Below are 11,740 nucleotides of genomic sequence, written 5' to 3' on the forward strand. Positions count from 1 at the left end.
CGAGTCTATAAAATTGTTTTCTCCCGAGGTTTATAAACCATTTTTTCACTACTAGCACATTTGCTTAACCTTTTTTTACATGATAATGTAAAATAAAAATCGGAACGGACAATAAAGATATACATGAAAACCAACTTTTCCTTGCTAATTCACGATCAAAACAGATTTTAAATCAACGATTTTAAATGCACATTAAAACGTAAACGGGGCTTAACGCAGGACCTTTAAACGACATTTCTGACGTTTCAATGTCATTAACGTCAAAATTTCATAACCTCACAGTATTCACGACCAAAATAATGGAATTGAATTATAAAATACAAACTTATGCATGGGGAAAGAAAGGCAAAGACAGTAAAGTCGCATATTTACATTCAAATGTTGACAAAAATTTCAAAATTGACGACAATTCACCGTACGCGGAGCTTTGGATGGGGACTCATGTTAATGGCCCTTCCAGCCTAAAAAATGGAGAACCCCTTTCGAAGTTAATAGCAAAATATCCGGAATATTTGGGCACTAACGTCCGGAAAGTTTTTGGTGATCAGTTGCCGTTTTTGTTTAAAGTTTTGTCGGTGAATCAGGCATTGTCCGTCCAGGCACATCCGTCTAAGGTAAGTTGTAACTAAAATAAATCATTTTATTTAGTCAATATTTAGAAACATGCTGAAGAGTTACATAAACAACATCCTGAAATATACAAGGACCCTAATCACAAGCCTGAAATGGCCATCGCTTTGACTCCTTTTGAAGCCTTGTGCGGTTTTAGGCCTTTGCCAGAAATTGCATTTTTTCTTAAAAGTATAGCAAAATGTTTTCCTAAGATTTCTCCACATTTTTACTTCCAGATATTCCGGAATTAAAAACAGTAACAGGCGACGTTGCAGATAAACACAAACAGGACAGTGTTGATTTATTAAAAGATGCATTTAAAACTATTTTTATAACAGATAAAAATGTTATTTGTGAACAATTAAAAAAATTAGTACACAGGCTTAAGACTTTGGGTATTTCTATTTGACAAATTTCGTAATTTAATGACATAATAATGTTTGTACAGATGAAAAAGAGAGAGAGAAATTGCAAGCAAGCCTTATTGAACGGCTTTATGAGCAATACCCTGATGATGTGGGTTGTTTCATGGTGTATTTCCTCAATTATCTAAAACTAAAACCTGGAGAAGCTATTTTTCTGGGACCTAATTTGCCTCATGCTTACATTCATGGAGGTAACAATAAAGTAATTTCATGATTCTAATAATTAAATTGACTTCCAGACTGCATTGAATGTATGGCTTGTTCAGACAATGTTGTCCGCGCTGGACTTACACCAAAATTAATTGACTTTAAAACATTATGTGACATGGTTATTTACGAGGGTGAGAATCCAGAGAGGAAACTTTTCAAACCAGAAATCGAAGATTCCTGTACCCTAATTTTTAAACCTCCAGTACCAGACTTTGCAGTGATCCAAATAAAGGTAAAGATAAGAAAATAAGTGTAATATTCTGTAATCAGCTTTAGGTCCCTGCTAACACGAAAAATCATCAAATCAAAAAGAGAACTTCTGCCAGTATTTTGATTGTGATTGGAGGCAAAGCCAAATCAAACGGTACTGATTTAGTGTTAGGAACAGCCTTGTTCTTGCCCGCTAATCAAGAACTAAGAATTGAGAACATTATTGAAGATTTGCTTATTTACCAAGCACTTGCAAATGTATAAATTTCGTATTTTTGTATTGGTCAAGGTTTTATAACGGGAATAAAGCAATATTTCTTAAAAAAGATTTTTTACTAATAAACAAAAGAAAGGAAAAATTAAAAATAATAAAGCAAAAACGATAAAAATGAAAATACTATTCGGTTTTGAGTCAGTCTTTAAAACTTAAACAATATTCTATATACCACCAATATCTGAGGACTAATTTTCACCATTCGCTGATTCCGTATGAGATTCATTGCCAACTTCAGAGCTACTCTCCGAAACTGTATCCTGATTGTCAGTCATTTTCTCCAAAACTGCATCAATTCGAGATGGAACCTCATCACCTGCACCATTTTGTGGAACATTTTCAAGCTCACTACATTTATATTTAATCGAGTCATACAGTTGCTTATTTCCCGCTTTCTCAGCCAATTCGGCTGCAAAATCTAGAAATTCTTTGTGGTTCCTTCGCGCCAAAACTTTCGCAGCATTTTCATACTGCTTAATGGAAATGTAACTGAAAAAAATCAACATCACAGAGAATCATAAAACAAAGCTAATTTACCAAAAAGCCGCATTTTCGAAATTTCCAGTGGTAACACAATGTTCGGCCCATTTTTGTGTAACCTCTGTGATAAATAAGCTATTTTCCGGAAGCCTCTGTTTGACCAAAACTAAAGCTTCTTTAAACATTAGGCTTGCACATAGGGAATTTATTGCTTCTTCGATTTTATGACATGTTAAAAAGTACATCGCTGTTTCGAGAGGATCAGATGCGGCGTCCTCTGACAATTTCTTTGCATATGACAGACACGCATCTTGCCATAATCTGTTCAAACACGAAATAACAAAACAAATTGCGATTACTTGTGAAATATAATACTCACTTTGATGAAACCATTGGAGCTAGATTAATAACTGTTGGGTTTACTCGATTCTCGTTAATGGCCGTTTGAATATAATCACCCACATTACCTTTCCATAGCGAAATCAATTCACAAGATTTAAATTTACCATCTTTTTTCTGTTGAACATCTTTAGAAAAAAAAATATTAATTTATTTATTTTGGAAAACTTTAAATACTTACAATTTGTATCTAAAAGCTGTGACACTTGTTCTTTAGTCCCAAATAATTCAAGTGAACCTAACTTGACATCGTCTGTAATTTTATTTTCAATTTGGTCTATCAATTTTCTCATATTGTCCACTTGCATTTCTATATTCTCATCATTTGATACATAGAAAGTAGGTACTATGTGGTTTTTAGATGGAGTTTTAGGTTTCGGAACCTCAACAATAATTCTATTTTTATCAATTTTTTCATCGCTTTTACTTATTTTAGTCACAATACGTTTTCTCTCAGCTAGAAACTCTAAACAAACTTTTATAATCTCTAACTCTTTTAAAAATCCTACCTTCATCCAATTTTGGCGGATTTTTGGAAACACTCCAAACCTGTATTACCCTATCGCCTGTAATAATTAAATCGGGGTCGATAGGACTCCAAACAACTGCCGGATTATGACTTAAATAATAGTCAACAAAGGTCGCAATTGCAGTTTTCGTCGACACATCCCACACCTGAATAAACATTATCAAATTTGGTTTTATTTATTTCGAATTAAATACATGGACAAGTCCATCAGAAGCCGTCGATGCGATTCTATTACCGTCAAAAGGACACCAAGCCAAGGCCAAGGGGGGTTTGACATGACCCTCAAACGTTGCAACAATTTTTTCAGCAAAATTATCATTTTCTCGGATTGACCCGCAATCGTACACTAAAATTCCTTTAGTTGTCGTCGCTGCAAACCAGTTACATCGAGGGGAAACGTCGATTTTATCCATAAAAGAATCAGGGTGCCACACGATGCCGTTTAGGCCTTTTTCGTTCGGATAAAGGGTAGTAATAGCCACTAAATCGGTTGTAAGGACCACCAAAGAACCGTCCTTTCCATTTAATAGAAGCAAACTAAAATCCGGCTTCCAAGCGAATTTATAGACGTATAATTTGTCGGAAATGTCCAAACAAACGGGTCCTTGAAATTAATTAGTTAGTTGAAGCCCAAATTTCAATAAATATACCTTGGTCGACCTTTTGCATATCGTAAATGACCATCTTGCCCTCAGCAACTACATAAAGCCCTAAATTATTTGTGTCTCCGTTAACAGGACCCCATTCGACTTTGTAAACTTGGTTGCAGAAATAATGAGGAAATAGAGTGGTTTTCTTCGAAACAAGATCGATAAATCCGACCTACATAGATCAAAAAAAAAAAAAATTTGAACTAGAGATTAAGAATATAATTACTCGTCCTTCTTCAGTCCCGAATCCAAGAACCATTTCTTTAGTGGGATGCCAGGCAATGGTATTTACTTTATGTGTATATTTTGGTTGATATTTCTGCATTGTGATAATTTTCGTATGTGGAAGACTCAAATCCCACACTTTGATACCACCATCTTTCAAACCGATTGCCAGTCTGTTAAAATATTTACTTAAAATAAAATTAACCTCACGTTAAAAAAACAAACCGATTTGGATCTAAAGATGAAGTATCACAACAAGTAATAAACGCAGTTACACACGAAAAACACATCCGTATTTTTTCTGCATCCAAATCAAAATAAACTAAACGTCCGTCTTGGCTCCACGTCCACGCAGTGAGTTCGTGTTTTTCATGCCAGTTAAAAGCAGTCGAGTATTTGGGAGGTGTTACAATGTTAAAAATGAGGGATGAATGTTCAACGTGAACAAGTTTGGATTGTTTGGATCTAGAAATCTAATTTTTGTACAAAAAAATATTTATTTAACATTCATTAGTTACGTTTTTGGTTTGGGCAAAGACCAGGCTAGAAGTTCGCCCTTCGATGAGGAAGTCAACAGTAAATCTGGAGCAATCCAACAGAGAGAAATCCAAGTGTTTTCATTCTTCCTTCGAATATTTGTTTTTTTATTGGTTTGGAAAAATGTCTGCATTCTACCATCAGTCCCTGCTCTCCAGATGTAAACACTTTTGTCTTTTCCACACGAAGCGAGCAAATACTCAGGTCTTGGTTCTTCCTCAATCGATTCTTCAGCTTTTGGAGATTCCTCTACTTTGTCACCGTCTTCTTTATTTTTTGTACATTCTGAAATGTTATCAGGTTTTTCAGTTTCGGATTCTAGAACGCTATCGCATTCCGATTTCTCCGGCGAATCAAACTTCTCCTGAGTTTCTTCTGTTTGATAACTTTTTTCCTCACGTTTATCAATATTTTTTTCATTTCCTTCATCTTTATCTTCAACAACTTCGTAATCCAGAACAGAATCGTCCAGAAAATCACCACTTGGGTCGTACAATTTTGGAAGAGGTCTACCACTGTCCAATTCGTGCAGAAATTCACGTCTATCTTCACGTTCAATTTCGTTTTTTTCATTTTTATCAACGGCTGAGTTATTTACATGCTCAAATTTTTCATTATTAGGCTCTGATTCAAGGCCCAATATTTTACTTTTAAGATTATCACAATCTTTTAAAAAATCTGAGTTTGTTTCCAAGTGAATTTCTTTCTCAATTGAAGTTTCACCATCATCTGCATGTACTAAATTCACCCAAGGATTATTTTTTTCTTTGGTTATAACAGTCTTATCAACTGATTCTGCACCAGAGCTTTCATTTTGTTCACTCTCACTTATTGGTGATTTATTTTTAACTGTATTCTGACCATGTCTGGGAAAAACATTAATTGGTGCTGGACACCAAGAAAGAGAAACAACCGCTTGGTAGTGGCCTCTCAAACTATACAAAACTTGACCATTTCCTGAACAAATTATTTAAGCAAAAAAAAATTTTTTATTCAAAAACTTACGACGTAAATCGGCTACAATCACCACGCCATTGATTAAACCAAAAGCTACTAGCCAACCAGCATGAGGGCAAGACGAAAGACAAGTTAGAGTGACCTTGCTTTTAAATAAATCTTTTAAAGGTTTGGATTCATTTGTATTGATATTCCAGAGGTGTATAAAACCGGTTGATGATGCACTAACGACGCGATCATCACCCGCGAAAACAGCCCCAATTACTGGGTTTTTGTGTTCCTATTATTCTCTCAAATTATTTTCTTTTCTACATATAAACAACAGACTTACCAAATGATCCTTATTTGAGGTTTTTTTCTCGAAAGTGTCCAAATCCCACACCTTAATCACGTTCTCTTCCCCCAGAGATACCACGTACGAATGGGGCTCCTTCCATTTCCTGTTCAAACTAACTGACGTGATACTGAAACATTATTTATAAGAAAATAGTCAAAAAAAAATCAAACTTCAATACAATTTTGAATGAGCTAAATGAATCAATTTAACTTCAGCCGCTTCTTCAGGGTTTTTTTCTCTAATGATAACGATATCACTTTTTGAACCATAAACCAAAGTATTGTCAGGGGCACATGCTACCACCGAATTCCTGTACCAAAGTGGTGCAGGAGGAACCACTAGCTCGTTCATTTCACTAAATTATTAAAAAAATTCACAACAAGAAAATTTTTAAAACGCATTTACTTCGAACCACTTCGAACTTGAACATGTGTTTTGTTCGCGGTTATCGAATTTTTGCGTCCGACAAAAAGTTAGAAGTTGCGAATGTTCTTCAGACCGAAACGCTTTTTAATTTTTTCGAGCATGTAATTAAGTGATCATAATATTCCGTTGTATACTCTTTATCGCATGTGATTGTAATTTAACGACATTTAATTTAACGACTTGTTCTAAATTATTAATGTAATGAAATTCGAATGTTTGACAATTGTCACATGACCACGCGAGAAAAATGTCACCACCATAGAACAAGAGAGAAAGAGAGATGTCAATGTTGTGACGTGGTATCACTGTTATTTTATAAAAAAGAATTCTTTTATTATAATTTTTTTCATAAATCTATAATTGTTTAAAATTATGGAGTTTAAAGTGTTTACTTTGAATTGCTGGTATGTTGTCATTCTCTTTATGTTAGAATTATTTTAGGTACGAATACGATTTTTAGGGGCCTCGCGGTGGTCTCTAAAAACAGAAGACGCCGAATGCAAGCAATAGCTGAGGTGCTAGCAACTAGCCAGTATGATGTAGTTTGCCTCCAAGAAGTATGGCTCAACTCTGACTTCGAGTTAATTAGAAACAAAGTCTCAGGGGTGTTACCTTACTCTCACTATTTCCACAGGTAAAAATTCAAACATTTTAATTAAGACAGCCCTAAATGGATTTTGTAGTGGAGTCACAGGTTCTGGCGTTTGTATTTTATCACGACATCCGATGGAAGACATTTTTTTCCACCAGTGGCCAGTAAATGGTTATATTCATAAAATCCACCATGGTGACTGGTTTGGTGGAAAAGGTGTGGGATTATGTAAATTAAAAGTGAATAATTACACCGTCAACGTGTATTCTGCACATGTAATACTTATTTTAATTGATAGCACAATTAGTTATGAGACATTTTTCAGTTGCATGCAGAATATGATAGAGACTGTGATGAATATCAAGCTCACAGAGTGCTCCAATCTTTCGATACCGCTCAATTTATCCAAATGACGTCAGGAGATGCTGATTTAGTTGTCTTGGCAGGAGATTTAAACACTGAGCCTGGAGATTTAGCATATAGGATAATGTTAAGTGTTCCAGGACTTGTAGACGCATTTAGTGAAGCTGGAGAGTCAGTACAAGATTGTGTGGCTACAAATGAAAGCCTCACAAATAGTTACACACCAGTGGCCTTACTCAAGAAAAACATTCCTGGTAAAAGAATTGACTATATCATGTACCACCCAGGCTCAAATTTACAAATTGATCTAAAAAGCTACACATTGCCATTACCACATAAAATTCCTGAATGTTCATTCAGTTATTCAGACCATGAAGCAATCGCTGCTACATTAATCATCACAAAAAGTGAAATAAGGTCATTGAGAAGTGACCAACACATGAAAAAAAGTGTTCTTGAAGATAGCATAGAAATTTGTGATGACGCACTCAGGAGCTTGAATAATCACAAATATTTGTATTGTTTTTTTACGTTTGTTTTACTAGTCTTGCTGGTTACAACACTGGCAACTGATTTGCCTTTTGGTTATAACTTAAATTTTATTTACCATATTTGGAAAATTTTGATTACACTTTTTATGTTTTATACATTTATGATGGCTACTATTTGGAATAAAATAGAGCGCCATGCTGTGATTGCTGGGAAATTAGGAATGGAGACAGCTTTGAAGAAATTAAAAGCCAAAGATATGTAATTTAATTACATATAAACATTGTTATATCACTAGGTTAATTTAAAGGCCAAGAAATTATCTATATCAATGCTCAGTATAAAATGAACACTAAAAGACCAACAGTATTGTTGCTCATTTTCTATTTTTTAGATATGTATTTTTGTACTGCTTTTTTGCAGGAATTCTTTTTGATTTTTGTTGCTTATGTTATTACCGTTTTTGTTTCGTTACCATTTTAGTATTAAATTTTAAAATAAAGTTTTTCTATTTTCAGTCGTTTTCATACATTTTTCCCGCGGACTTTTGAATTAAATACAACTTTGCCATCTGTTCAACGCCGATTGGTTGACAGATTTGTGTTTATTCTCTTCATAAATGCGGTGTATTACGTGGTGTTCAAGAACTACAATAAAAAATAATCTGATAATACATGAAATAAAGCTTAAGTAAATATTAAATTGGGTTAAAAAAGTGCTGCTGAAAAAGTGTTTTAAGTGTGTTATTAGAGTGCTGTGAAAAACTACTTTCGGATTTTGAGGTTAGGTATGTCATTTTATTTTGTCGGGCTCAAAAATTTTAATTAATTCGTGTTGAAGTAAGCTTTTTTGCACATTTTGTAAGAATTTCATGTCGATAGTTGTATAAGTAAGTATTTTTATCAATATTGGGGGTAATTTCATAACTAATCGATTAGGAAGTGCGTTCACTAACCTTTCAGGTTAATTTTTTAAATTAGATTAGTCCCTGACTTATATTAGTAAATACTGCTTCCGTTTCATCATTCTGTAATCAGTACACGTCATTCTTGTTAGTAATTAGTGCCCTGTTTGCTTTGCAGGACAATATATGATCACAAAATGATTAGAAGCCTTTTTCCGACAGTAATTACTTTATTGTTGATATTTTCGTCGGGATATTCTGAAGTTGACGACTCTGATGAAGTTACAGTAGAGACAGAACAGGAAGAATCAAACATTGACATCCCTTACGAAAGCCCCAGTCCCCTCGACCCTAAAAAAGTCTATTTCGCTGAACATTTTGACGATCCAGACCAGTTTGCAAAACGGTGGATCAAATCCCAAGCGAAAAAAGAAGGAATTTCCGAAGACATTGCAAAATACGATGGAGAGTGGCAAGTCGAATCGGCCCAAAAAGACAGTCTTGTAGGCGACAAAGGTTTAGTTCTTAAATCAAAGGCTAAACACGCTGCAATTGCATCATCTCTTCTAAAACCGTTTATTTTTGATACTAAACCATTAATCGTGCAATATGAAGTAATTTTCCAAGACGGTCAAGAATGTGGTGGAGCCTACTTAAAGTTACTCACTCAAGATTCTCCCAGTAAAAACTTGAACAACTTCCACGATAAAACTCCTTATTCGATCATGTTCGGTCCTGACAAATGCGGTAACGACCACAAACTTCACTTTATTTTCAAGCACCGAAATCCCATCAACGGCAGCGTAGAGGAAAAACATTGCAAAAAACCCAAAGACCGCATTGAGGAAGTCTTTTCTGACAAACTCCCCCACTTGTTCACACTCGTTCTCTATCCTGATAACACATTTGAGATTTTAATCGATAACAAAGTGGTTAATTCGGGAAGTTTGTTAGAGGATTTCACACCGGCAGTAAATCCCCCGAAAGAAATCGACGATCCTAATGACAAGAAACCAGAGGACTGGGATGAAAGAGAAAAAATCCCTGATCCCGATGCTGTGAAACCTGACGATTGGGATGAGGATGCGCCAGCTCAGATCGTTGATGAATCAGCGGTGAAACCGGAAGGATGGTTGGATAATGAACCAACGCATATTTTCGATCCTGATGCAAAGAAACCCGAGGATTGGGATTCAGAAATGGACGGAGAGTGGGAACCACCACTTATCGATAATCCCGCTTGCAAGGATGCTGTCGGCTGTGGACCTTGGGAACCACCACTTATTAACAATCCCGATTATAAGGGAATGTGGAGGGCGCCGCTTATTGATAATCCCAATTACAAAGGAAAATGGAGGCCGCGGAGGATACCGAACCCTGAATTTTTCGAAGATAAACATCCCTTCAAAATGCAGACTGTTGTGAGTATATATTCAAAAAATGATAATGCTTGTTTACCCAGAATGTTTACATCTCATTTGTTTTGATTTTTTTATGAATAAAGTATCTTAGTATGATAAAAAACAATAGGTATACCAAATTTAATTTTTTTTAACATACTTAAAGATTGGTCGTGTAATGATTCATTAAATAAGGAAACTACGTATGCAATTAATTATTGCATTGTTACCTCTAAAAAACGTATACGTACAAAAAAAGAAATGTTTATAAATATTTCTGCAAAAGGATTTAGTTATGTGCGATATGCTAAGTAAGGAAGTACACTTAGCCACACCTAATCGTTTTATGCTTATTTTGGTGAAATTACGTTTGTATTTAGATAAAAATGTTTTGACAATATAAAAAATTGTATTTTTCCCATGTATTCAAGGTTAATTTATCTTGTAAAAGTATTGATAAATGGCTTTTTTGTAGACTGCTGTTGGATTTGAGTTATGGTCAATGTCAAAGGACATTTTCTTCGACAATATTATTATTACCGACGATATTAGCATTGCAAACCATTGGGCAGTTGCCACTTTTGAGAAGAAGAAACAAAAGATCGCTAAGGATTCGGTTAGTATTCGTCTAATTTAAACTTTATTCTTGATTTTTTTGATTAAATAAGAGGACACTATGGGGTCGTCTTATGAAAAAGTTAAACTATAAACCTTTACCGTGGTTTTTATATTTCGTTTATTGTGCCATACCGGTGTGTCTTTACATATGGTACCTCTACTTCTGCGTTCAAGAGGTATTCTTCGTATTGCTAGTATTAGTAGACAGTTTTTTTACGAAATGCTAAAGCAGTTCTCTTTATTTTTTAATGTAGGAAAGCGTAATTCAGAAATTAGCTACCTTGACCAATGATTATCCTTGGCTTTGGGGGGTATACATTATCGTATTAGGCATACCTGTTGTTTTTGTATTATACCTTTGCTGCAAGCCTGGATCCTCTGCTAGTCAAAATCAGGTATAACTGTTGTTTTTATTAAATTTTGCATTATTAATAAAAAAATGATAGGAGAAAGAGGAGCTTCGACAAGCAGCGCAATATAAAAAGACTGATGAAACGACTGAAGATGTTGTAGAAGAAGAAGGTAAAGAAGAAGAAGAAGTAGAGCCTGAAAATCCAGAGGACGACGATAGAGAAAAGAATTCAGGTTCTGATTCCGAGGAAGAGGAATCGGAGGAAAAAACAGAGGTAAGATTTAATCCAAGCATTTCGAAATTGTGGTTTATCTTGTTTTCTCAGGATCAATCACCCAAAGGTACAGGTGATGGTGCGAGGAAACGAAAAGTTCGTAAGGAGTGATAGTCACTTTTATATATCTAGCACCAGCACTGTTGTCATCATGCAACTCTGCAGTTATATTTATTTATGATTGTTTGTTTATTTGCTGTACATGATTCGTTCCATTTTCGATTAATTAGGAAATTTGTACTTTTTAAAGGTATAGTTGTAGTTGTTATGTTTTCGAATAAAGTATTTGACAGCGATCCATTTTACTGAATTTGTAAATAATCAAATGAAGGGCTTAAGGGGAAAGGTATTAAGCTGTTTATTTATTACACAAAATAAAAAAACAGAAACCTATTTTATATAATGTTAATTTTATGGTAACATGTACCATTTCGCCGGCAGCTCTTCAGTTTTACCAGACCAAACCAATTAGCTCGT

General features: G+C 34.8%; 4 protein-coding genes across 6 annotated transcripts; 3 read left to right on the top strand and 1 right to left on the bottom strand.

Moving 5' to 3' along the window:
- Nucleotides 1-237: 237 nt before the first annotated feature.
- Nucleotides 238-1,777, top strand: LOC123004885 (mannose-6-phosphate isomerase). The gene is made up of 6 exons (XM_044398395.1): nt 238-614; nt 660-801; nt 849-1,007; nt 1,061-1,228; nt 1,277-1,479; nt 1,524-1,777. Exons 1-6 carry the CDS (start codon nt 249-251, stop codon nt 1,719-1,721), a joined length of 1,236 nt encoding a protein of 411 aa, XP_044254330.1. The 5' UTR covers nt 238-248; the 3' UTR covers nt 1,722-1,777.
- Nucleotides 1,772-6,312, bottom strand: LOC123004883 (gem-associated protein 5). The gene is made up of 13 exons (XM_044398389.1): nt 6,024-6,312; nt 5,840-5,972; nt 5,557-5,788; nt 4,533-5,508; nt 4,240-4,479; nt 4,016-4,187; nt 3,790-3,961; nt 3,334-3,743; nt 3,120-3,285; nt 2,792-3,076; nt 2,591-2,738; nt 2,269-2,532; nt 1,772-2,220 (listed from the first exon to the last, which is right to left on the bottom strand). Exons 1-13 carry the CDS (start codon nt 6,194-6,196, stop codon nt 1,920-1,922), a joined length of 3,672 nt encoding a protein of 1,223 aa, XP_044254324.1. The 5' UTR covers nt 6,197-6,312; the 3' UTR covers nt 1,772-1,919.
- A 220-nt stretch (nt 6,313-6,532) lies between these two features.
- On the top strand, nt 6,533-8,208 carry LOC123005662 (putative neutral sphingomyelinase). Its single transcript, XM_044399512.1, has 4 exons — nt 6,533-6,675; nt 6,732-6,905; nt 6,955-7,138; nt 7,189-8,208. Exons 1-4 carry the CDS (start codon nt 6,644-6,646, stop codon nt 7,978-7,980), a joined length of 1,182 nt encoding a protein of 393 aa, XP_044255447.1. The 5' UTR covers nt 6,533-6,643; the 3' UTR covers nt 7,981-8,208.
- Nucleotides 8,209-8,343: 135 nt separating this feature from the next.
- On the top strand, nt 8,344-11,559 carry LOC123005658 (calnexin-like). 3 transcript variants are annotated; one of them, XM_044399501.1, is made up of 6 exons: nt 8,344-8,502; nt 8,798-10,040; nt 10,495-10,635; nt 10,892-11,032; nt 11,084-11,263; nt 11,315-11,559. In XM_044399501.1, the coding sequence occupies exons 2-6, from the start codon at nt 8,817-8,819 to the stop codon at nt 11,372-11,374; spliced, it is 1,746 nt and encodes a 581-aa protein (XP_044255436.1). In that variant the 5' UTR covers nt 8,344-8,502; nt 8,798-8,816; the 3' UTR covers nt 11,375-11,559. The 3 variants fall into 3 exon arrangements, with proteins under 3 accessions (XP_044255436.1, XP_044255438.1, XP_044255437.1); XM_044399503.1 differs by having other exon boundaries at nt 8,345-8,497; XM_044399502.1 differs by having other exon boundaries at nt 8,491-8,604.
- The last annotated feature ends 181 nt before the right edge of the window (nt 11,560-11,740 follow it).

The sequence above is a fragment of the Tribolium madens genome, unplaced genomic scaffold (assembly GCF_015345945.1).
Source record: "Tribolium madens isolate multiple individuals breed KSU strain unplaced genomic scaffold, Tmad_KSU_1.1 Scaffold_20;HRSCAF=117;Tcas5.2_LG4, whole genome shotgun sequence".
In the NCBI taxonomy this organism is placed as follows: Eukaryota; Metazoa; Arthropoda; class Insecta; order Coleoptera; family Tenebrionidae; genus Tribolium; species Tribolium madens.